Source organism: Atheta coriaria, unplaced genomic scaffold (assembly GCF_025399875.1).
Source record: "Atheta coriaria isolate IRGN ID8LTWV9N9 unplaced genomic scaffold, Caltech_Dcor_3.1 hic_scaffold_8_pilon, whole genome shotgun sequence".
Taxonomy (NCBI): Eukaryota; Metazoa; Arthropoda; class Insecta; order Coleoptera; family Staphylinidae; genus Dalotia; species Dalotia coriaria.
The window spans coordinates 1,144,936-1,170,511 of NW_027045450.1; the positions used below are offsets into that span (position 1 = coordinate 1,144,936).

The 25,576-nt window shown below is 39.8% G+C and overlaps 4 protein-coding genes and 1 long non-coding RNA gene across 8 annotated transcripts; 4 read left to right on the forward strand and 1 right to left on the reverse strand.

Annotated features, from left to right (window-relative positions):
- The first annotated feature begins 695 nt into the window (after positions 1-695).
- On the forward strand, positions 696-13,898 carry Cadps (calcium-dependent secretion activator 1). 3 transcript variants are annotated; one of them, XM_065309252.1, is made up of 25 exons: positions 697-877; positions 2,195-2,335; positions 2,400-2,795; positions 2,858-3,033; positions 3,095-3,174; positions 3,489-3,643; positions 3,703-3,783; positions 3,846-4,015; positions 4,082-4,175; positions 4,241-4,507; positions 4,562-4,844; positions 4,922-4,948; positions 5,001-5,326; positions 5,390-5,577; positions 5,633-5,746; positions 5,955-6,142; positions 6,225-6,337; positions 6,826-7,017; positions 8,954-9,110; positions 9,180-9,321; positions 9,879-10,188; positions 10,249-10,407; positions 10,472-10,693; positions 10,751-10,881; positions 10,942-13,898. In XM_065309252.1, the coding sequence occupies exons 2-25, from the start codon at positions 2,225-2,227 to the stop codon at positions 11,129-11,131; spliced, it is 4,272 nt and encodes a 1,423-aa protein (XP_065165324.1). In that variant the 5' UTR covers positions 697-877; positions 2,195-2,224; the 3' UTR covers positions 11,132-13,898. The 3 variants fall into 3 exon arrangements, with proteins under 3 accessions (XP_065165322.1, XP_065165324.1, XP_065165323.1); XM_065309250.1 differs by having other exon boundaries at positions 696-877; positions 3,846-4,175; XM_065309251.1 differs by lacking the exon at positions 6,826-7,017 and having other exon boundaries at positions 698-877; positions 3,846-4,175; positions 5,645-5,746.
- A 146-nt stretch (positions 13,899-14,044) lies between these two features.
- On the reverse strand, positions 14,045-14,744 carry Trs20 (TRAPP subunit 20). The gene is made up of 2 exons (XM_065309285.1): positions 14,521-14,744; positions 14,045-14,454 (listed from the first exon to the last, which is right to left on the reverse strand). The coding sequence occupies exons 1-2, from the start codon at positions 14,626-14,628 to the stop codon at positions 14,122-14,124; spliced, it is 441 nt and encodes a 146-aa protein (XP_065165357.1). The 5' UTR covers positions 14,629-14,744; the 3' UTR covers positions 14,045-14,121.
- Positions 14,745-14,770: 26 nt separating this feature from the next.
- On the forward strand, positions 14,771-16,998 carry LOC135797087 (katanin p60 ATPase-containing subunit A-like 1). The gene is made up of 2 exons (XM_065309284.1): positions 14,771-15,501; positions 15,558-16,998. Exons 1-2 carry the CDS (start codon positions 15,101-15,103, stop codon positions 16,738-16,740), a joined length of 1,584 nt encoding a protein of 527 aa, XP_065165356.1. The 5' UTR covers positions 14,771-15,100; the 3' UTR covers positions 16,741-16,998.
- Positions 16,999-17,059: 61 nt separating this feature from the next.
- On the forward strand, positions 17,060-20,840 carry LOC135797086 (uncharacterized). Of its 2 annotated transcripts, none has more exons than XM_065309282.1 (6): positions 17,060-17,751; positions 17,810-18,555; positions 18,611-18,909; positions 18,972-19,104; positions 19,167-20,543; positions 20,602-20,840. In XM_065309282.1, the coding sequence occupies exons 1-6, from the start codon at positions 17,166-17,168 to the stop codon at positions 20,767-20,769; spliced, it is 3,309 nt and encodes a 1,102-aa protein (XP_065165354.1). In that variant the 5' UTR covers positions 17,060-17,165; the 3' UTR covers positions 20,770-20,840. The 2 variants fall into 2 exon arrangements, with proteins under 2 accessions (XP_065165354.1, XP_065165355.1); XM_065309283.1 differs by having other exon boundaries at positions 17,632-17,751; positions 17,800-18,555.
- Positions 20,841-21,686: 846 nt separating this feature from the next.
- LOC135797089 (uncharacterized) lies at positions 21,687-24,295 on the forward strand. The gene is made up of 7 exons (XR_010549449.1): positions 21,687-22,047; positions 22,351-22,394; positions 22,681-22,724; positions 22,845-22,888; positions 23,011-23,054; positions 23,175-23,218; positions 23,338-24,295. It is a non-coding gene; the product is annotated as an uncharacterized lncRNA (long non-coding RNA).
- Positions 24,296-25,576: the final 1,281 nt, after the last annotated feature.

A 25,576-nucleotide genomic window follows, 5' to 3' on the forward strand; every position in this document is an offset into this window, starting at 1 on the left:
AAATGACGTGCTTGTGAGTTTTGTGCTTATTTGCTCTAAGCTAGGATAACCAACGGATTAAATAAATGCCAAGTTAAATGCTCGAATGCACAAGTGCAACGCTGCGTGAGCGAAAATGAAACAATGGCCAGAAAATGGCGAAAACCTACAAGAACTTTAATCCGGCATTAATTAACGTTGACATTATTTAAATACAGCTTAGTTTTATATTAAAAACTGTTTTCAAACAAAACTTCTCTTTTGAAGCGTGTTTTTTAATAAGAACGCGTATATTTCGGTCTTTTTGTGGTCCTGTTGAGTCCTTGAGTGTATTTATATGCAATGCGGCAGTACTCCTCCTCCTTCAAAGAGGATAATCAAACGAAACAAGTCGCTCGACGCACCGGCGCAGCGCAAAACTTAGTTTCTATTAGCCAATAATTTAAACAAATGCCACGCGCAGTCCTTCCAAAGAGTTTTGGAGAAATGCAAGAGATGTAATGCACATCCCCGCACGAACGAAATTAACGAACGACGGCGGTTGGTGGTGGTGTGGTGGTGGTGGCACGCGTGCGCTCGGTTTCATTCAAACCTGCGCGCCGCCGCCGCCGCTGCGGAAGGCGCGCACGCGGAAATCAATACCGCCCATTGCCCCACATTGCCGACGGGCCGAGAGAAGCCGACCACGACCACCACCGCCACGGCCGGCGCTCTGCTTGCTCCCACCGCACATCGCGCGCCACTCCTGCTCGCGTTCGCAGTGACATGTCGATCCTTGCACAGTGTTGACGCGCGTCCCCCGCCCCACACACTAGTGAAGTGCACGGTGCCGTCGCCGAGGGATGGGATAGCGACTACGCCAACTACCATCGAGCGTTCAACACTTAACTACCTATCGGTAAGTGCCCATATTCGTATTCTTTCTGCACTCTGCTCATGTTCACGAGTTGAGTTTTTCTGTGCAGTGCGTAATTCTGAAAAAATCGATATCTCAGCGGCTTAGACTCGCGTTTGTTTTGTGTCATAACTTCCATAATTTACACCAAACCGCGAATTTGGACAGTTTTATGAACTGCCGGTTACCAAATCACTACGCATCATAAACATTTATTAAAGAATCGAGTCGTAAACGTTGTTTTTGCACTTTTTATCATTGAATTAATTGTAAAACACATAAAATTCCGGTTTATTCGGTTTATATTCGTGCAAAGAGAAAGAAATATGTCAAAAGTGGCAATTACATTAGAGCGTTTTAGCGACGCGCGGCGCGTCAAGATCAGGATGTGTGTCAAAGAGCAGGAGCATTTCCGCTTTCTTCCCTCTTTCGCAAGCGCGCGCGCCACACTAAAATTCCTACGGGTCCAGAAAGGCACAGAAAAATTATTACCAGAAAGTGAGCATTAGATTTACAGTTTTCTGTCGGCGCTTAGAGAAAATGCAATTGATTTACATCCACGCACGTCTATAGGTAGTTAACGTGTGAATGAATATGAGCTTTGGGGTTACTCATTGGAAAAATAAACCGCTAAGCGTTCAGAAAGCGGAAAAGCGGAAAAAATAACGCGCGCTGGTCGATAAATGCAAAAGAGCGTGTGTATCAGGCTTATTATGCATTCAGAAAAATTCGATTCAATTCAGCACTTGATCTGCATGCTTCAAAGTTTGATTATTTTCATAAACAGGATGCAGGACGTTATTATCCTTGATATCGTGTTGTCCTTTTGATGTTTAATGATATTAAAAATGCTTTTTGTGAGAAATAATGTCAAAGAATCTAAATTTTCTATCCGGATACAAATATAACCTAAAAACCGGTCAATAGTGTATTAATTTGGTTATGTAATTGAATTTTAGTGCATGTGATAAATATAAAATGTTGAAACGTGATTGAACTTACGGCTGGTTATGACAAAAGCCGAATTATTTAGTTTAGCGCACCATCGATCGATTTAATGAATGAATTTAGTTAAATGCACACCGCGCGTGCAATTTCATTACGCCGGCTCTAATTGCTCGTCAGCGGGCAAATTTAGAGCGGAAAGATAGCGATATCTGTGCGGCCTCGGCAAATAACCGGACGTCATGGGGAAATGTAACAAAATCGTCGAAACAATCGCAGTTGTACGCTGTGCGCTGTGCGATATTTTGATTGTTTTATTGATTTTGCGCACGTACGATGACTCTATTAACGCGCCGCGAAATTTATCGCTCGCAGATTGGAAGCGCCTAGCGCGGCAACGAGAGGATGATCGATCCATCGTCGTCCGAAGAAGACAGCGATGAGGAGCATCGCGCGCCGCGTGGTGGATCCGGCCATAATTCCAGTACACGGTCTCGAGGCGATGCTCATCACCAGGTCAGATTTCTTCTTCTCTTTTTTTTTTTTAGTTTTTGGTATAAATTTGGTGTCATAACACTAGGCCGAATCGCCGTATCACCATGCGCATCCGGCGGACGGTGGCGGTGGCGGCGGAGGCGGTAGTAACCTGGAAGTGCCCAATAATGCGGCAACGCGATCCCTTTCGCCGTCCAGTGCCGTGTCGGCTGAGACACTCAGCCACAGCGTTGGATCATCGCGTAATTCCCTACCGCGACCAACATCTCCGTCACCATCAGTCGCCTCTGAGAAAACCGAGGTTGATCTCGAGAAGAAAGCCGAGCGTGAGGAAGAGGAACGCAAGCGACGTATTCAACTCTATGTGTTTATCTCGCGCTGCATCGCCTATCCGTTCAACGCCAAGCAGCCTACGGATATGACACGACGCCAGACCAAGATTACCAAACACCAATTAGAAACCATCAGCAACAGATTTCAAGTATTACCATTTTTGCAAATCTAAAAATTTGGTTAAAATTTATGATTTTTTCGTTTGGTTAGAGTTTTCTCAAAGGCGAGACGCAAATCATGGCGGATGAAGCGTTCCAGAATGCAGTTCAGAGCTACTTCGACGTGTTCCTCAAGTCTGACCGCGTTGTGAAGATGGTACAGTCAGGCGCGTGCTCCCAATACGACTTCCGGGAAGTGTTTAGGAATAACATCGAAAAGCGCGTTAGGTATTACTATAACTCTCTGAAAAAGTACAAATTTTGCAGAGTTTTGCGTTGTTTTATGCAGGTCTTTGCCGGATATGGAAGGACTTAGCAAAGAAACAGTCTTTACCTCATGGATGGCTAAATTTGATTGTATACTGAAAGGTGGTTACTATTTCTTGCGCTGCGAACGCTGCTGGATGTTGTTTACTTGTTTAGTTTTCTATTCTGTCTCCCACTCGTGTACAATGGCGTCTCTTGTGTAGAAAAACAGAAAAAACAACGCAATAATCATATTTTGCGTTGTTTTTTTGCTAAAAATTGATTCGTAGACCTTGACCAATGCACGTTTTTCAGTCGATGAACTCTCATAACCCTTTTAAATCTCTCTTATTGTCTAGATGTGTAGGCGTGTGTAAGTGTTGTGGGTATTTACGTTCAGCACTGTTTCATATTCTGTGTTTTTTCGGGGACTCTAGGTTTAGGCGATGAAGATTCTAAAAGACCCTCTAGAATGCAGCAGCAATCCCTTAATTCAGAGCTTATCTTATCGAAGGAACAACTCTACGATATGTTCCAACAGATATTAGGAGTTAAGAAATTCGAACACCAACTGCTGTTTAACGCTTTGATGGTATGTTTTCTGTTTGTGTGCGGTTGATGTGTGATGATTACGTTGTGTTTTTCTCATAGCTTGATTCAGCAGACGAGCAGGCAGCGGCGATAAGACGCGAACTCGACGGTCGCATGCAGCGCGTCTCCGAAATGGAGAAGGTACCCGACTTATGAGTGTAGTTGTGTTGGGCCTGGGATAGTAACAAGTGGAGTTGTTTCAGAATCGCAAACTGATGCCTAAGTTTGTGCTAAAAGAGATGGAATCACTCTATATTGAAGAGTTGAAGTCATCAATAAATCTGTTGATGGCGAATCTTGAATCGCTGCCGGTCTCGAAAGGTTCGATGGACTCGAAATACGGTCTGCAAAAGCTAAAGCGCTATAACCACAGGTTGCACAACCATAATAAACCGTATACAATGAAGCATCTTTTGATGAATTATGTTACTTCTTTTAGATCCCAAGGATCTTTAGCAAAGTTAGATGGCGATTCCGCTGATAGCGATACGCAGTTGACTAAGCTTGATGTTGTGTTAACTTTTCAATTGGAGGTAACCGACTCTTCGGGGAGCCGGTGTCCTCGCGCATGTCCTCTTCATGTTAGGTCGCATTTTAGGTGGTCGTCATGGAGGTGAAGGGCCTGAAGTCGCTGGCGCCCAACCGGATTGTCTACTGCACGATGGAGGTGGAGAGCGGCGAGAAGCTGCAGACGGACCAGGCGGAGGCGTCCAAGCCGATGTGGGACACTCAGGGAGACTTCGCCACCACGCACCCGCTGCCCGCCGTCAAGGTGAAGCTCTACACTGAGAATCCGGGTATGCTGGCGCTGGAGGACAAGGAGCTGGGTAAAGTGGTGCTTAAACCCACGCCTCTATCATCGAAGGTATACCAGGTGTGACCTTCAAAGGTCCAGGAGATTAATTCAAGGTATTCTCAGGCGCCCGAGTGGCATAAGATGACAGTGCCTAAGAACCTACCCGACCAGGACCTGCGCATCAAGATCGCCTGCCGTATGGACAAACCGCTCAACATGAAACACTGCGGGTACCTCTACGCGTTGGGCAAAGGCGTGTGGAAAAAGTGGAAGAAGCGGTACTACGTTCTGGTTCAAGTGTCGCAATACACATTCGCCATGTGCAGCTACAAAGAGAAGAAGTCCGAACCGTCGGAGATGATGCAGCTGGATGGGTATACCGTCGATTACATCGAAGCCTCTAATGGTAAACCATATCAGGCCCGTTCATATCCACATATTACAAAACTAATTATTTTCGGTCTTTGCATTTCTAATCTAAAGCCCACCTGATGGTCGGAATGGGTAAACGTAAGTTTTTCATCTTATCAATGAACAAACATTCAATTTTACACTTGGATAGACCTGGAGGGTGGACGGTACTTCTTCAACGCAGTGCGTGAAGGTGATGGTATTCTCTACGCCAGCGACGATGAGAACGAGTGCCACCTTTGGGTAATGGCCATGTATCGTGCTACGGGCCAGTCGCACAAACCCACACCACCAACTGCGTTACAAGATAAGAACTCTACCATCACCAAAATGCAAGGGGATGCTGACAGGGCACGGAAACACGGAATGGAGGACTTCATTTCAGCGGATCCATGCACCTTCGAGCATGCCACCTTGTTTAAACTGTTACAGAACCTCACTTTGGAGTTCCGCCTCAACGATCCATATTGCTCCTTAGTAAGTGCTAGTTTTAAGTTGAGGTTAGGTTATTTTGACTATTGTGGTGTTTTGCTGTGATAGGGTTGGTTCAGTCCTGGTCAGGTCTTCGTCCTGGACGAATACTGCGCGCGTTATGGGGTACGCGGCTGTTATCGACATCTGTGCTACCTCTCTGACCTTCTGGATCGTGCCGAGAAGAACCTGATGATTGATCCCACACTAATCCACTATAGTTTTGCGTTTTGCGCATCGCATGTCCATGGCAACAGGTAGGTATCATACGATGATTAGAGTTAGCGGAGCCCGATTAATTGATAACAACAGCAATGACTTCAGACCGGACGGGGTCGGCAGCGTGACGCACGAGGAGAAGGAGAAGTTCCAGGACATCAAGGAGCGGCTGCGCGTGCTGCTCGAGCACCAGATTACCAACTTCAGGTTTGTACCACGTCCCCCCAGCTCTCCGATTTTACAGATCCAGCTTTCGGTGTTCGATGTTGTGAAACTGCTTGTGCCCCCGCACCTCCAACACCCCTCTGAGATGTCACCCCCCATTGGAATGCTCTCAGTAATCTTACCCAAAAGTTACTAGAATGGTATTAACCTGGTGCCCTGTGCGGGTGTGTGTTTTTCTTGCATTCGACAGGTTCTGTTTCCCGTTCGGACGACCAGAAGGCGCCTTAAAAGCGACCCTTTCGTTGTTGGAAAGGGTCCTCATGAAAGATATTGTAACCCCAGTGCCTCCCGAAGACGTCCGCGGCATGATTAAGAAGAGCCTCGAGACTGCCGCCCTTGTAAATTATACTCGGCTGTCGAACGAAGCCAAGATTGAAGGTTAGATATGCGTAACATTCATTTCTCAACACAAAACAAAAACCTAATTGTTTTGGTGTTTTTGTGGTTGCAAAACGTGCAGAGGACCTCAGAGGTGAGCAGATTGTGCCTCCGAACAAGAAACTCGATGATCTCATCCACCTCGCCGAGTTGTGCGTCGACCTGCTGCAGCAGAACGAAGAGCACTACGCCGAGGTGAGTTTTACGTTTTACGCGTCCGATCGATAAACAACGAATATTTATTCCGCGTGCGTGTGTGCCGCAATCAACGCGCGCGCGACCCGTATGCGGATAAGGGCTCATAAACGCGACACGGCGACACAACAATCAACACGTAACGACGCCGATTTGTTGCAACTAATGCCTACCTAACCACCATACGGGCGATGTTGGAAAGTTTCCTAATCAAGAATGGACTGAATCGAGTCGATCTCTATTACTAAACTTACTATATAGCTGTGTGCCCTATTTCTCTTGAGACCTTTTTGCTAGATCCCGCGCAAACTTCATCGCAACATCTCAATAACCTAAAAAAAATTGGTATTGAGGAGTTCAGAATTGAGGTTATGTTGATATGCGTTGAAGAATGTGCCGGGTCAGAGACTGGACGTAAACGTGTGTATTAATGTTGTGTGTAATCTCTCTGTCTGTGTACATGCATACCCTTCCGACACCACCGGCAGCTGCGAAAGGCCGAAGCTGCGCCCAAGCCGCCGTCGGACGCGGACGCGGCGGCCGCTGGCGGCGGCGCGGCGGGGGCGGGGGGTGCGGGCGCCGCGGCCACGCCGAGCCGCGACGCCAAGCAGCCGCAGCAAGCCTCTGTGTATCGCTATTGCATGCCAACGCATGCCACCTACACCCCGCCAGACCCCACGGCACGTACATCTTTTTATTTATATAAAAATATAACAAAAACCACGCGCTACGTAACGATAAATTACTACTACTGCTGATGATGATAATAATAATAATGAACAATGTGAACAGGCGCCGACTGAGAACCAAACACAAAATCGGATAATCCGTGGCCGCGCCGAATTTCACATCATTGTCCTTGACATCCGCCCGTATCGACAAACGAAATACGACCCCCAAACAGATAAAAATGCACATTAGTTACCTATTATTGTCTCACATCCACTGAAAATGAATTAAATATGCAAATACGAATGTCTTAAACACTCTGTATATTGCATCCGCTTTGAGTGTACACAATCAAAACGTCCATTTCCATTTATACGCTCCCTTTATCTTAGCGTCGGCGAGAGCAAATAAAATCGAAAATTAAACGTCGGAAAAAAACGTTTTAATGTAAAAGCGGTTTACATTTCACTTTAAATCGAATGACAGCGAGCCAATAAAAGCCCCAGATGCCTTCGATGCCTCTTCGGCACAAGAGAAGAATTGATTTTCAATTTTATTGGAAATCAATTTCGAAACGTCTGTTCGCTGACTTATTATTTATAGTGTCGCGCGGTGCATTTGACAATCTACGAAACTCGGCCGTGAAGCTTTTGGCTCCTTGCCATAAAACAAACATCCTGCGAGAGGTATTCATTGATGAAATTGTCTCTTCGAAGCACGGAGCACTTTCTGCTCTCGCCGGTCGCGTTAAAAATTCACGAAACAAAAGAAACTCTGCTTGAATTTGGATGTGTAGTAAGCCTGACCTGGTTTATATGCAGTTATTAATTAATAACAATCGAACGCAACGAGCTACATTATTTATTCTTACTGCAATCGATTCAGGATTAAATTCTCCATTAGTAACGTAAATATTTATATAAATAAATGATTTCATAGAAAGTTATAGGCAAATAAACAAAATTCTATAAATATTATTAATAAACATCAAATAACTAAAAAATAAAATAAATTTTCAATAGATATTCAGTCAGGTGGTGCAGAATTTAATATCGGTGTGATTGGTAAAAAGATGGCGTTTGTACTTTGTTGCGTTTTTGAGTTATTAACAAATAACTGAACAATAAATTGGTTTCTGCCCGGTTCGGAGCGTTGTGTGTAATTCACGTACTCCCCATCGATGTGTCCTTTCTCTTGCGCACTGTCTTCACTATTCTTTTCTCTATCTCTGGACTTCTCGATTGGTATGAGCTGTGAGATGATGTGATATGCTCTCTGTGCAACGTGCGTTTTCATTATTTCTCCGCTGTGTTCCTTTCAGTCAGCGCCTGTGTGCGATACGATCAATGTTAACTTTTAACTGTATGCATGTGTGTGGGACTTTTATATGTTTTGTTTCTCTTTCGATGTATTCAAAATGTTAATCGACAAAGTCAAAAACGCGAGCAAACAAAACAACAAAAGAAACAATTCAAGATGGCGCTGTTAAGAAACGTAAAAATAGCTTGGCACTTAATGAAACAATGTGGTGGTGAAGCAAATAAAAGCCAACGTGACGCTTTTTGTGCTTTTCATGACAATATTATGCTTGTGGGCGCATTGTCAAGTGTAATTCTATGTAATAGTTGCTATTCATGGAAGTTTGCGGCGAATTTTATTTGTTTCATTACTGCGGGTGCATTTTGCAAATTAACACTTGATGAATTCACTCGGAGTGGAATTATACACATATTACACACATTCAATTCCGAAACTCACGCATCAGGTAGGAATATTAAGCAAACGTTTGGAATATTCGAAAACACTGAGTTGAATTAGCATACTTTTAATTAATTAACTAATTACCTTTCAAATGAAAGTGTTATCCTTGACAATTTTATTGTTTTACAAGGATAACACTTTTATGTGCTTGTAATGAAAGTAGTCTAACATTCCGGCGTCGTTTAGGCCTTCGCCTGGTTCAGCGATCTGCTGGTTGAACACGCCGAGATTTTCTGGTCACTCTTCGCTGTTGACATGGACCGCGTGCTCGCTGAGCAACCGGCGGACACGTGGGACTCATTTCCACTCTTTCAAATCCTCAACGATTATCTACGTGCTGATGGTGGGTGTTTTAGGTTAATAAATGCGCTAATAACGCTGTTTATCTGTGTATGTGTGTGTTTGGTTGCAGACAATTTGAAAAACGGCCGTTTTCATCAGCACCTTCGCGATACCTTCGCGCCACTTGTGGTGCGATACGTCGATTTGATGGAGTCCTCCATCGCGCAATCGATACACAAGGGATTCGAAAAGGAGCGATGGGAAATTAAAGGGTAAGCACGATCGTTCTCAAACCGTTGTCGAACTTTATCCACTTGGCCCGTCATTATGCCCATCATAATAAAACGTTCTTTGAGCGAACTTTTGTTGAAAGTATCGAAAACTGCGATTTCCTCGCTCGCAGACGCAGGCGTAACTCGCAACTCGTGCGGTCTGGAATTTTTCACTCTCGAATCGATAAAGCCGCGACCACTACAAAGGATAATCCGTTATCGTTTGAATGGGGTGGGCGGCCACACATAGACACACATATATTACCATCGTGCCGTTTGATTTTAATTACGCTCATGTTTTATTTGTTACCTGAAAGCGTGGCGGACGTGCGTCCGCTTTTTGTTGCGATCTCGTATTTTTTCTCTGGTCCTTACAGAAGAGAATGCTGATTGTTGATTTACAGCCGTATTTGCGAAAGCTCTCGGGACGCTCCGAGCATTAATAATGTTGACCGAACGTTGAAAAACTCCCCAAGTGCTTTTTGCGCTCCGGACCCGACAATAAAAGCTCGAGGATTAAACGATAAACGTTTTTTCATCATCATGTTTCCCTGCAGGAATGGATGCGCCACGTCCGAGGACCTTTTCTGGAAGCTGGACGCGTTGCAGTCGTTCATTAGGGATCTGCATTGGCCCGATCAGGAGTTCCGAACGCACCTGGAGCAGCGCCTCAAGCTGATGGCTTGCGACATGATCGAATCTTGTATTCAACGCACCGAGACAGCCTTCCAGCAGTGGTTGAAGAAGGGTGTTAACTTTATCTCCAACGACTACATCCTCCCGGGAGAAATCTGTGCCATGGTCAATGTGATTCTCGACGCCAAAAATCAGTCCTTCAAGCTGTGCGCAGTCGACGGTATTGATGTGGTACGTGACCCAAATTACAAACGCAGCCCAATCTATAACCAAAACTTTCAATCTATTTAGCATCAATACCATGCGAAAATTGACGATCAAATCGACAAAACGATGGCGAACATGAACACCGCCTTGATTAACAAATTAATGTCCGTGTTGGAGGCTACACTTTCGAAACTCGGACGTTATGATGAAGGAAGTTTGATCGGTTCCATTTTGAGTTTTACCGTGAGTCTACTATACCTATAATAGCGCCATTTTGTTTTAATGAATAATTTACGATGGCGTGCAGAATGTGTCCGGTTCTGGTAAGGACATCGGCCAAGGATATGTGAGTTTCATGCGCAACTGTGTGGACCAAATCACTGGCAAGGTCACCAACGAGTTATGGATTCTCAGCTTCATGGAACAATGGTACACGCATCAAATCACCATGTTGTGTAACTGGCTCTCTGAACGATTGGATCACACTTTGCATCCGGTGCAGTGCACGAGCATCGCTCACATCTTCAAGGTTAAACAATTCAGCGTTTTCAGCAACTTGTGAATTGATTTTCGTCTGCGTTTACAGAAAGTCTACTCGGATTTCGAGCTGCAGGGCATAATGGAGGACAAATTGAATTCGAAAGCGTATCAGACTATTGCCGCACGCATGCAGACAGAGGAAGCAACTTGTGCACTCACAATGGGACAAGCTGAAGGGTAAGAATTTATCAAAACAAAACAGAAATTTATTTATTTACACATTTGTTTGTTATAAAGTGGTGAAGGCATGGACGATGAAGGTGAAGCACGCCCCAAGCCTAAAGCTAACATCGTTGAGAGTCTCGGCGGTGAGGAAGGCATCTCCGTGGCGAACATCTCCAACATCGTGCAGAACCGTGTCGGGAACATCCTCGGCAAGGGCATCGGTGGACTCGGTGCCAAGTTCGGCGGTGGCAGCTGGTTCTAAACGCCATCTTCAACCAAATTTCAGTCTCTCTTAACTCTCTCACTCTAATCCAAACCAAGAAAATCTTTCTCTCTAAACTGATTGCGGCGCAGACATCACATATCGATACGATAACGCGACACATTAGTAAAATTGAAACAATGACGGATTGACGGCAAAAAAACAAAGCTTTATATTTTCTCATATGATTACCAAAGAAATAATTGTATAAAGTATCGCGCGGCGTGGGCTTGTGATTGTGACGTTTTGATTCGTTATATACATGCATAAATTACGTACCTAAGTAAGTTTGATTATAACGTACGACATATTATACATATACGCATACGCATTTATTACTACAACATTCAGCACTAAGCATTTGTACTCTTATACTCAAGGAGGTGACAAACAGCAACACACACACACAGACATACAGTACACGAAAAAAAAACCAAATGATAATCATGAAATTAACTCACGTATTCAGTGCACATTAGAATATCGTAACACCAAGCGTATAATTATATCATTATATATCATTATTATCATGGTACCATGGACTCATACTAATCGTAGCCCCGGAAACACCCTCACTGAGACACGGCACAAATACACACGCAACTAGTGCCTGAAATACAAGAGTGTAATCTCCTTGAAAGCGGTTTCGAGTGTATCGTCACGTACGCAGAATGGTCGGATGGTGGGGCATAACGTATAGCAATACAAACCAATATTCACATTCACAAGATATAACTGTTGTGTGCGACACGTGTACTGCAACAAAGGTAACACCACATTCTTTTTGATAAATCTAATTGAACACGGTTATTTCGTAGTGTGTCTCTATAATAATCTAGCGAATCTATTTTGGTAAAATGTATATAGGTAATATACGTGCGGAAAATCAATATGGCGTATAAAAACCAGCGTTTCGACCGTAAACAAACAAACTAATGAAAACAACACATACATATCATTAAAAGAAAGAAAGAAAATAATGCATACATATTTTACAGAATACATATTTCGAATTCTATTTATTCTTCTTGTAGAAAATGCTTTGTTAGGATGAATTTCACGTTCACGTTAGGGATGATGTTGTTGATTTGATTATAGCACGACGTTCTGCGTACGTACGTATTGCAAATCAGTTTTTGTTTGTTAGATGTTATTATCGTTTCGTAATTTTGGGCCAACGGCCCCTAAACACACACAATACACTGACTTGAGAAAAATTCATCATCGACAAGACGAAGATAACAAACAAAATCAGTGCGAGGGTCATGCGGATACTAAACAAATGATATTATAGTAAATATATTGTGGTCCTGGTCGAAAGCAAGCAGGTGGAATATTGAACTAATTACTAATTAGTAAATGTGTTATTGCATGCCTATAATACTTCGATTTCTTGAGATTGAGACGCATTCCAACTGAGAAAAGATTCCTAATCTTAATTGATAAAACTTGATAACGATAAACTCTACTTAACCTTCGTATTTACCTCTGTAATTAGTATCTCTAATGAAAAGCGAGGCGGCGATCACCAGCTCATACTCATAGAGTATTAATAGGTAATTAAATTAAACAGGAAAGTCGCAATATGATGAATGATCTATCCTCCTCGACTATTTGCGCCCCGTACCCGCTAATTCACACACAGGGAAAATAAGAATTGAACTCAGTACGCAGAGAGTGTAAATAGCGGCCGCCGCAGACCGATATTTTTCCAAGCGAAACAAAAATTAACAATGTTAAATAAATTGTTCGAATCACAGACAATCGAACCGCAAAAGCCATACACAACTTCTACCTTGTAAAACGTTTGCGCGTTGACGCTACATATATTACATTAACAAACCTGTTGAAGCATTTGAAAGTTTAACTAACTCTGTTTCTATAAATGTATATAGAAATAAGATTTAACACAAAAATACTAACGAAACATTTACGACGCGTGAGTGCGAACGGTGCAAATTCTAATGTAATTACGTATCCTCCTAAACCTAGAGCAAAAAATGATCAATCTTATTTTCTCTACCTTAAAATGAATCTAATTAATAATTCGCTAAATGAAGAAATCTCTCTAGAATTTTGTATGTTAGACATTCGATGCGGAAAACACGTTGACACAAGTGAAGTATGAGAAAATAATCAATGAAACTTTGTGTTTTTTAAAGATACTACACTTGTGGCAAACATATGCAACCAAACATTGATCCTAATCAATAATGATAGTTGAAGTGAAAAGGGAATTTGAAGTATCCGAGTGCCCGTCGCACGCATATCAAACTACGAATAAATACAAAAAATACGACAGCATCAAAGTGTGTTACTTAAAAGTGAAACTCTACGCCAGTTGCGAGAGTGTGCGTTCTTTTAAACTTGGAACAACCAATCTTATAGTTGGAACAATTACGTATTAAATACATATAGCGCGTTCGGAACAATAATGGCAGGAAACTTTAGCGAATTTGAAAAATTGAAACTAAAATACATAAAATACGCCCGCATAGAATATACGCGAGGCCGAGCGTCTGCGGAAAAGAAAAAGGAAAACATACAACTATCGTGTCAAGTCTTGAATGCTTATTTCTTATAACTTAACAAAGATAAACAAGTAAATAATAATATGAACATATAGATAGATTCAGGCCTGTGATGTCGCATTTGAAATAAAAAGACTAAACGAGGCCGGCAAAGGAATACAAATATTGAATGAGAAATATTGTTATGTTTAACTCTGAATTGTACTTATCGGATAATAAAATTGTTTTAAAAGAAACTAGATATGCATATGTTGTTTTTACGGGTTAAATTGAGATGACAATCGGGAAGACTACAGTGCTACCAACCCTTTGAGTGATCGCCATTTATTTCCGGTAAAATCATTGTACGTGAAATAAACAACAGTGGGTAAGCAATTTTTGCATTTATTTTAATAATTACCATTTATTCAATAACCATACTTTTAATTATAATAAATATTTACATATTGCTGCTTATAACTAAGCACTCAAATATTTCTTTGCATATGTCTGAGCTTTCTTCTCAAATGCTAAACTCTTGATAGGAGTATTCTCTTCATAGAATGGATTCATGGCAAATTTGATATAAGTCTCATAGATCTCTGTGAAAAAGTTCTTGATGCCATCCTCATTTCTGTTGTCATGTACCATTACAAATCTCACTAGACTTGCAGTAACAAATGCCGAAACAAACCACTGGTTGAACTTGTCCACTGATTTTAGGTTCATATTGTGTGTCTTCCATTTGTGTTCATCAATCAGGTCCAAGGCTGCATGTGCAATGAACTGATTGAGATGTCTATGTTCTTCTCTCTAAACAAAATTACAAACATTAATACTATGATAGTTGGTTATGGTGTAGTGTGATACTGTTTTTACCTTTGGATCTTTGTTAGTTGTAAACTCTAATTCAAAAATTGGGTTGTCATTGTGTCCCACAATCACAAAATAATAACTTCCCGTGACTTTCTGGCCTTTTTTCGACATTATTTAAGCATTTATCACTTGAGGAATGTTCGATTTGTGGTTCTGTTTACAAAATCAATGGTTTTGACAGTGGCAACCTTCGGCGTTTCCCCTCCAGCACAGGTGTATAACACAAGTTCAAAATAAGCAAGTGGCACGTTTAGGTTAATCAAAATAACAGTACATATTTGTCTCAAACTTCGTATCTTGGATTACATTGTACTTAAACAGCTGAGAACAGAGGGAGGTAGTCGTAGTGCTGTATAAGAACTTGAGACTATAAACAAGTATAAATAGTTTAGTTTATTTGCATGCCATTGACACTTGTTTAAATAACTAATCATTTGTTTGTGTAACAAGTCTTGGTTTAGAGGTGTATTGTGTCACTTACCTTTTGCATATTCAATATTTGGTTTTGGAATGCATGTGCATAGTGCACTAGTGTACAGTGACAAAAGTTTATGAAGAGTGTACTTCCAGACCGGATTTTGGGATGCGCATTATGGCAGGAACTCCAAAAGAAATCTGTGATAATTTAACACTAGCCAGAGAGTCCTCCATGATAGGAAACTATGAAAGTGCTGAGGTGTACTATGCTGGTACCATGCAGTTGGTCACCCAGCTGATCATCCACATCACAGATCCCCTGAGAAAGGATAAATGGCTACAGGCCAAGCAAAGAATTGCATTGGAATATGAGAGAGTAAAGAGTATCACATCCACATTGCACTCTCTAAGGCTAAGTGTGGGTACTGAAGCACCTTTGGGTGCTGGGAGATCAATGATATCAGATGAGCCTGTGAAGGACTCCAGTGATTTTAATTCTGGTGACACTAATGACCCACATGTGTGGGCACCACCACCTCCAGGAGATAGAGGGTATACTGTTAATAGGTATGTTGATATAAGTAAAAGTATAAAAGATGACTAGATGTGGGTAAACATTTTAGAGTTCAAAATGGGTCGAAACCAAAAACAACGAAAAAACCAGAACCACCACGAAGATCAAACGCTCCCAACACCCGAGCAAGTTCGTCAACATCACGGATATCATCGGTACGACCCACAAAAGGTGGTAAGGTTGAAAGACCATCATCTTCAAAATCATCGCGCAATCCAGACTCGAATAAATCCGCCATCGATAAGGAAATTAAAGACGTAGATAACGAGAAAGCAGAAAAGTCTGATCCGGAAGAAGAGAAAAAGTTTGAATGTCATGGTATGGACCGTGATTTAGTAGATACTCTTGAAAGGGATATTGTTCAGAAGAATCCTAATATCAGATGGGAAGATATTGCTGACCTCAAGGAGGCAAAACGTTTGCTTGAGGAAGCAGTGGTCCTTCCAATGTGGATGCCAAAGTTCTTTACTGGTATCCGCCGACCGTGGAAAGGTGTCCTCATGGTAGGACCACCAGGAACCGGTAAGACAATGCTGGCGAAAGCCGTAGCCACCGAATGCGAGACCACATTCTTTAATGTGTCATCTTCGACGCTTACCTCGAAATATCGTGGTGAGTCTGAGAAGATGGTACGTCTGCTATTCGAAATGGCAAGGTTTTACGCGCCTAGTACTATTTTCATTGATGAAATAGACTCGCTTTGCTCACGTCGTGGTTCAGAATCAGAACATGAAGCATCCCGGCGGGTTAAATCAGAACTATTGGTTCAAATGGACGGAATTACAGCGAATGTTGAAGATGCTGGTAAAGTTGTGATGGTGCTGGCAGCCACCAACTTTCCATGGGACATTGATGAGGCTCTACGTAGACGTCTGGAAAAACGCATTTATATTCCTCTGCCAACTCAGGAAGGTAGAGAAGCTCTATTGCAGATAAATCTCAGAGAGGTGAAGCTTGATCCGGATGTTAACCTACCGGCAATTGCAAAGAAAATGCGAGGGTATTCCGGTGCGGATATTACGAATGTATGCCGAGATGCGTCGATGATGTCCATGCGCAGGAAGATCTTCGGGTTGAAACCGGATCAGATCAAACAGTTGCCCAAAGAGGAGCTGGACCTGCCTGTAACTGAGAGGGATTTTGAGGAGGCCATTGATAAAAACAACAAAAGTGTGTCACAGGATGATTTAGACAAGTATGAGAAGTGGATGAATGAGTTTGGATCGTCATGATGGGGAGGAAGCAGTGCCTTTCATAGAGTTATTCCTGATTAACTAGTTAAACCTACTAAAGCATTTACTTATTACATTTAGTAAAATTCCTAAACTCCTTACTTGAATCATTAACCTTTAATTTCAATATTTTTATTGAATATCTGAAGTTGCGCATAATTATGCCATAAGTAATTTAATATCAATGCTGTATACGATTGTATAGTCGAATCAATATTATGTGCAATGTGACGAATATATCTATAATTTAAAGTGTTATCGATTTTCCCCGCAGATATTTGAAAATGTTTGCGTTTCGCGCGTCTTTTGTTTTTGACAGACGTTTAGTCTGTGCTCACCGGGTAAACAATCACAAATATTGGTAGTAAAATGCGCACATGTCCACAGATAATTAGTGTTTAAACAATAATAAACAAGAGTTTCCAATGGAGGAGATACTGAAGGATTACCTGCATGTTCAAGACCTGGTCAAAAACAATGATCAACTCTCCAATTTGATTGAAAACCTTTTTGAAGAGAGTTCCAGTGCAGTTGTTATGCTAGAAGACATCACAAAACATCTACCATATCCAACATTTTTAGTTCATACCTGGAGGAATGTAAACAACAACTTGGAATCTCACTCAACACACTCCAAAGTTTTGGACAACATGGAAATTAATGACAAGTGTTTTTATGGTTGCTTGTATGCAACAATGATGATGGAGGATGAGAGGATGCCTGAAGATTCACCTGTGTTAATTTCTCTAATCACTTGTCTCAGAGTTGGCATGCTAAGAGGTAGTGAAGAATTCACTAAAGCAGAATGTCTTAAAGTACTTTTGGTTGGTCTAAAAAGAATCCACACTCGAGATTTAGTTGGATGGCATGTGAGTTCAGAGTTAATGTATGATTGCTTGCTAGCAATCAAAATCATGACCATGGATGCTACTTTGATTAATAGTTTCATCAACATGTTGATGATTTATGCAGGCAAACATTTTAATATGGTTAATAATTTATCATTAGCAGGTAATATTCTAAGAAACTGTAACATTAATTAAATAATTCATTAATAAGGCGATTTTAGATAATAAAAGTCCATGTGGATTGCTTGCATTTGCTTGTTTAGCAAATTTGTTTGTGAAGAACTGTGAGGATAAGCAAACAATAATGGAAACAATGTTGGAAAATATTGAGCACATCATGGAGGACAACTCTGGCCTGAATGCATTCCAAGTTAGTGTGAAACAATCCAACTTCAGGGTGATGATTAGACAGGTTGGTAGTGCACTTACTAGCTACACAGATCACATTCTTTTTGCAATGCTTCGCGTAGCAGAGCGTCATCCAAAGTCAAAATCTCTGCTGTTTATCATCAATCAACTGCCATATGCTTTGTTTTACCAATTTGCGAATGTCGTCGTTAAGCTAAGCACACGAACTTACTACCAACAAATGCAAATGTTCAGTTTCAATATGCTTGAAAGTCCTTACATCACCGAAGAAGATGAGCAATCGACGAGTTTGGATCGTCTCTATCAACAAATATCCGAATCGATTGTGTGGCCGCTTCAGAAGTTTGAACATCAACCAGTTCTGGAAACCATTAAACTTATATATGCAATGCTACAAATACAAAATGAAATGGTCAGAAGTATAATCTTCAGGATGACGCAAAACTCTCCTATAATGAAAGATCTGATGACTTATATTAATCAGTTTTGTAATAATGACTGGAAACAGGAACACAAAGTGATGAATCAGTATTACATTTCTGTGTATTGCCGACTGTTGATTTTAAATAAGGATACTGTTTACAATCCACAGTTTAGGGTATATATTACTTATATTTAAAAAAATATGAATTTATTGAATTATATATTTTTAGCAATTCACGTTGCTTTTAATGCAATCAAACCCGCATGATTTATATACGTGTTTGAAAGATTTGAAAGCATTAACTACATCAGAAACATTCCAAATGAAAGAAGTGCAAGTCGTTATGGTTAATTCTCTTGCAAGAATTACAAAAGCGATGACTCCACAGAGTATACATTTTCTACGGTTGTTACATGAAATTATTTTTGGTGATGTAAGGATTGGCAACGATTGTTATAATTTACTCACTTTAAAAACTCCACAATGTGATTTGGTATTAAAGAATATGGTAAAAAGTAGGCTTATAACGTAAGTATTTCTATTTTTAAACTTTTAAACATAATATAATTTCGTTTTTTAATCCCCTACAGGTTGAGGGACATCGAGAATCTAAGTGTGCTATGTAAACATTTAAGAGGATGGCGACTGATGTCTGATTTAGCAATACACATGGATTTTGCACTCTCGAAACATATTCAATACTTTACCGAGCATCTACATGAGGTATTGTATTAGTTTTGAATTATTTAACGATTGTTTTACTCTTTTTGTTTGTTTATATGTAGATGCGGGAGAGAATATTAAAAGACTCTACAATTTTGCACATAACAAGATTTTTCACCGAAATTCTCGATAGGAAGGGTAGAAGTTGTCCGAAGAACGAAAAAGAAATGTTGATGCGTTTCTCAGTGTTCCTCGAGGGCAGTCTTATTAATCGTTCGGTGCCAATCAGCGCTTTACCTTTAGCTTTACTCACGATACGAAAATATCACACATTTTATAATTCGCCATTGGCTCGTTTACAAGCGATGAACGCAGAAGTTGAAGAGAAAACGGCTACAGCTTTCAAAGAAATTCTCCGCGAGCATGGCAATTTCAACAAAGTTGCAATACTCACCAGAGATATAAGTTACTTTGGTGAAATCCAAATGGTTTTTGGTGACTTACCATCATTCAAACCTCAGGAAGACACCAAACTTGCCGTAGAAAACGGCATAATGTACCTGCCGAACATAAAACGAGAATTTACTCCCTTAGCATGTGTAATGTTGAAGTGCATGACTAAAGTTGCAATACGACAGGACGACTTACTCGCAAGCTGTGTCAGTTCTTTGACCCAGTTACTCAAATTCGAACAACCTAAAGTGAAAGAAATTGCTTTAGATTGCCTGTACGACATTGCCTTATTCCGTACTTCTAGTTATGAAATGTTGATTCCCCATGTTTATGACCTAATGACGACACGCAATCCATTAGATGCGGTGTCTGCTTTAAACATGTATGAAAAACTATTCGCAAAGGAACACACCATTCCCAACGATTGGCAAACTTTTGTGATTGCGCTCGCTATTGGGAACGAGGATGTCGTCAAGTTGATAGATCCACCTACAATGGAATTATTCATGGAGAAACTCAACCCTTACTTTGAAACTTATTTCATTCATATCATGTTCTATTGCAATGATATTTGTGATAATGATGATCACGTTTTACTGCCTGAATACAGGACGAAGATCATGCCTGAGAAATTAAGTTCTGAACAGAGGCATCACTTATATTGTAAATTAATTAAATATTTCCGACCGGTGTGTCGCGCGAAAATTTTGAATTATATTTACAAGCAACTGGCTCATAAGTATTTACGTCCGGGTGAACTAGAATCAATGTTGGAGGATATTCTAGTAGTAACTTATGAAACCCTAAAAGGTGTAGATTATCCGGAATTGAGTCGTTTTCACTACGAAAAGAGTTTGGCAATGATAAAGAAGCTAGAAGCTTACACATCGAAGAAAATGGGTAACGGAAGCAATGCGGATGAGATTATTATCTCGATTATCATGAAACTTACTAAGTTATTGTATAATTTGGAGGAAAATTATCCGCAATTGACATTGAAGTTGTTCCATGTTGTATTTGCTGTAATAGACTGGAATTATTCAAGTGTAAGCTAATAGTATATTAATTTTGATATTTATAATAATAATAATTAATTTGTTGCAGATTTTTAATGCGATTGTGGACGAAGGAATGAATGGAAAAGTGCGGAAAAGGATTATAAAGTTATTGCCGATTTATGCGAATTACAGTCATTTGTTTCATTTTTGTGATGTGTTGCCTGGAATAGGGTTTCAGGCAAATCCAATACAATCTAACTGTAATCGTATTTAACCAAAATAAAGCGGTAAAGAGTAGCTGTTTCAAGAAGCGTTCTGAAACAATGGTGTGGAAAACGCCCAGTATCTGGTAATTTTTTTTATTTTCTTAAATTTTTTTCCGTCATTTTAAAGCTCTAGAGTTCCTCTTCAAGATGCACACCCCTCCGACTTTTCAGTCTCCGTAAGTGCCCTAAAGTGCCCTTCAAAATTTAGCAATTTCAAGAAAAGTTGAAAACATGATAGGGAAAACACCCTGTATCTAGTGAACTAATTGACTTTCTTAGAGTTTCTTTACGCCAAAATAGAGTAAGAGAGTTCCCCTACAAGATGTCTACCTTCCAACCTCTCAGCCTTTCCGTAAGTTCCCTAAAATGCCCTTCAAAAATTAGCACTTTTATAAAAATTTGAAAACTTGATGTGTAAAACACCCTGTATCTCATTAGTGATTTGATTTTCTTGCAGTTTCTTAACGTTATGTTAGAGTTTAAGAGACCCTCTATTCTAGGCATTCCTTTTTAACTCCATAAACCCTTTGGAAGTGTCTTAAAATACCCTTTAAATATCGCTAATTTTGTCCAATAAATTTCATTTTTGGAGGAAGAACAGGGTCGAACTTTTTTACTTAAAATTTTTCAGTCGAATTTTTTCGGTCGATTTTTTGTATTTTTTTTTTGGAAAACTTGGTCTTTTTTTTTTGTAAAAAAAATTTTCGGTCGATTTTTTTTGTATTTTTTTTTCGGTCGTTTTTTTTTGTAAAAAAATTCGGTCGATATTTGTTGTAAAAATTTTGCGGCCGAATTTTTTTAATTAAAAATTTTTCGGTCAGAGGACGGTCCAACTATTTTGTTAAAATGTTTTTCAGTCAAAGAACAGGGTTGAATTTTCCGAATGCATTTTTCTCTAAAATTGTAAATAATGTCTAAAGTCTAAACGGTTAATGTTATCAAAAAAGTTACCAAAATAATCGATGTAGAATTAAATTATCTATCAGGTTTCCGATTTAGAATTTAATCGAAATTAATAGTTCCATGCATAGTGCGAGTACAATTCTATTCATGTTCTCACCTGCCACACTGAAAGTGTCAGTGTTTACAAACAAACATGTTTCTTATCTCGTGTAATTTTTGTGGGATCGCCACGCGGTTGGCTTCTGTGCCACGTTAGTCTCATTTTTGTCGTCAGGTGATCTGCACGCACATTGTCTTCATTATTCTTGAGTTGCTAAATGCTTCTAGAATTGTGCGCGATTGATGTGCGGGGTTCGTACCACGCGGATTGTGCATACTCAGAGGTAAAGCGTGAGTGATGTCTACTTCTCGCGCATGAAAGCAAAAATTGGGTGGATTTATTTTGGGCGCGCGCGTGTGTTTCGTCGGCCGCCGGTTGTCAGATCGTTTTCATAAAAGCATAAAAACATCCTTACACATATTTTTGTGTTTTTTCAGTGTTTTTCACTAAAAAGAGTTTTTGCAGCTTTTGCATTAAAATCTTTATAATTTTTATATATAACTTGTGGGTTTAACCCTTGGGAAACCTACAAAAATGCCTTTTTTGTGTTTTTTGGTCGGTTAATTTTGTGTTTTCTTTGTTATAGCGGGCGAACGCGATGTCATAGAGCAACAATTTTTGCACTAAATTGTAGGTATTAAAATTCTTTATAATTTTCATATATAACTTGTGGGTTTAACCCTCAGGAAACCTACAAAAATGCCCTCTTTGTGTTTTTCGCTCGGCTAATTTTGTGTTTTTTTGTTTTAACGGGCGAACGCGATGTCGTAGGGCAACCATTTTTGCACTAAATTGTAGGTATTAATATTCTTTATAATTTTCGTATATAACTTGTGGGTTTAACCTTCAGGAAACCTGCAAAAAATGCCCTTTTTGTGTTTTTTGCTCGGCTAATTTTGTGTTCTCTTTGTTTTAGTGGGCGAACGCGATGTCGTAGGGCAACCATTTTTGTACTAAATTGTAGGTATTAAAATTCTTTATTATTTTCATATGTAGTTTATGGGTTTAACCCTCGGGAAACCTACAAAAATGCCTTTTTTGTGTTTTCGCTCGGCTAATTTTGTGTTTTCTTTGATTTAGCAGGCGAACGCGATGTCGTAGTGCAACCATTTTTGCACTAAATTGTAGGTACTTAAATTCTTTATTATTTGCATATATAACTTGTTGGTTTAACCCTCGGGAAATCTACAAAAAATGCCCTCTTTGTGTTTTTCGCTCGGCTAATTTAGTGTTTTCTTTGTTTTAGCGGGAGAACGCGATGTCGTAGGGCAACCATTTGTACACTAAATTGTAGATATTAAAATTCTTTATAATTTTCATTATAACTAGTGGGTTTAACCCTCGGTAAACCTACAAAAATGCCCTCTTTGTGATTTTCGCTCGGCTTATTTTGTGTTTTCTTTGTTATAGCGGGTGAACGTGATGTCATAGGGCAACAATTTTTGCACTAAATTGTAGGTATTAAAATTCTTTATCATTTTCATATATAACTTGTGGGTTTAACCCTCAGAAAACCTACAAAAATGCCCTCTTTGTGTTTTTCGCTCGGCTAATTTTGTGTTTTTTGTTTTAGCGGGTGAACGCGATGTGATAGGGCAACCATTTTTACACTAAATTGTAGGTATTAAAAGTCTTTTTAATTTCCATATATAACTTGTGGTTTTTTTTATAAATTGTAAATAGGGTCTAAACATTTCATATTATCAAAAAAAGTTATCAAAATAATCGATGTAGAATTAAATTATCTATCAGGTTTTCGGTTTAAAATTTAATCGAAATTAAGAGTTCCATGCATAGTACGAGTACAATTTTATTCATGTTCTGCACTACCACACTGAAAGTATCAGTGTTTACAAACAAACATGTTTTCTTATCTTGTGCAATTTTTGTGCGATCGCCACGCGGTTGACTTGTGTACCACGTTAGTCTCATTTTTGTGGTCAGGTGGTCTGCCCGCACATTTTCTTCATTATTCTTGAGTTGTTAAATGCTTCTTTAATTGTGCGCGATTGATGTGCGGGGTTCGTACCACGCGGATGGCCGTCGTATTCTTTTTGTATTATACGCGTATTTCATCGGTTCTACAATGTGCCTAATTACGGTCCATACAACTTATTGGATATACCAAAATGCAAAAATTATTTTGCATCAAGGTATGTTCTCGTATTTCTTCAGCCATTTGAAAAACAAATCCATTATTGACTTTTTTGATTTGTGCTTTAATTTTTAAATTTTGTTTTTTGATTCCGAAAGTAAATTAAATTCTGAATGCAGTAACACAATTATAGATTAAAGCCCTATTCACATATAAAAATCAATTTTTGTATTAAAAATTCAAATTGTACCAAACTAATTGACATTGATTTACCAATAAATGTATTTCGGAATGCCGAATATTCATCGCAGAAGAGTTGCAAATGTGCGCATATTTTAAGGCAAGTGTTCCGCGGAATTTAATAGTTGTCGATATTTTTCTATATAAAAAATGTTTGTATTTGTAAATGTTGTCAATAAAATAAAATTAATATCAATTAATATCTCATTCATATTTGTTTTTGGTATCCTCCTTGCCGTTTTCAGTATATGAGCGTTTCACACATTCAATATAGATATTATACGCGTGGAGCGAGTGCAACATATCTGGGACTTGTGTTGTTGTTTTTATAAAGTTGAATAAAGTAGAAACATAAATAAAAGAATCAAATATAAATGATAAAAACACTCGGTGGTCGAGTGGGTACGTGCACCTGCTGGCATGCTAGTAGGCATGGATCGAATCTCAGGTGTACGAGGCATTTTTCTCAAATATAAAAATAACAGGTGTGATTTGGGTTGCATATGTAACTCAAATGAAATATAAGAGAAATTGCGAAATAGAAAGTGAGTGGAGAAATGGAGAACAGAGAAGTAGGAGATGTAGAAGAGAAGGAATAGCAGAGAATAGTAGAAGACAGAAAGAAAGCGAACAGAGTAGAGAAGAGAGGAGATGGAAGAAACAGAACAGGAGAGGATCAGATTTTTAAATTTTTTGGCACGTGTCGTTATAAGACAGTCTACAGGTCGATGCGTTCATTGCTCCCGGCCCATCCTACAGCTACGATGTCTCTACGCTTCATCCCCGAAATACTCAGGCATATCAACAATTATTATGGTGGGGGATCATCCCCAGAGAGAGGGAACTCCTTATAAGGACATCCTTCTAAGGACTTGTAAAAGTATTTCTAATTTTTAAGTTGCCTCAAGAGAGGGGACGAATGAGGGGAAAAATGTTCTTACAAGTTGTGACCTGTAGCTGAAATGAAAGATGGAGCACACAAATCATACAGGATACCTAACAATTTTTATAGTGGGGATCATCCCCTGAGAGAGGGAACTCTCTTAGAGACCTGTACCTGAAATGGTAGAAGGGGTACATTCAAAGCAAAAGCCATACTATTTCTTAACATTTCTTTATTAATAAGTACAATGTAAAATAATACAAGTTTAGATTTTACAAGTTAACAGAATTAAGGCGGCCATATTGAAATAGGACTTCCGACCTGCTTAGCCGCGCAAGCAAGCGCGTACCACTTAGTGAAGTTCTAGCGGGATACCTAAAGCAATTAGCAAAGTCAATTTTATTCGTGATTGAAATTTGAAACAAATATACAGGGTGTTACAAATGAAAATCAAGTGCAGACAGGAAAACATCTAAACACTCAAATATCGCTGGTTTCTCACCGTTACTCCGGAAAACAAATATACAGGGCGTTACAAAAAGAAAATTCAAAGTGCAAGAAGTTAAATTCTAATAACAGTCAAAGCAAAATTTT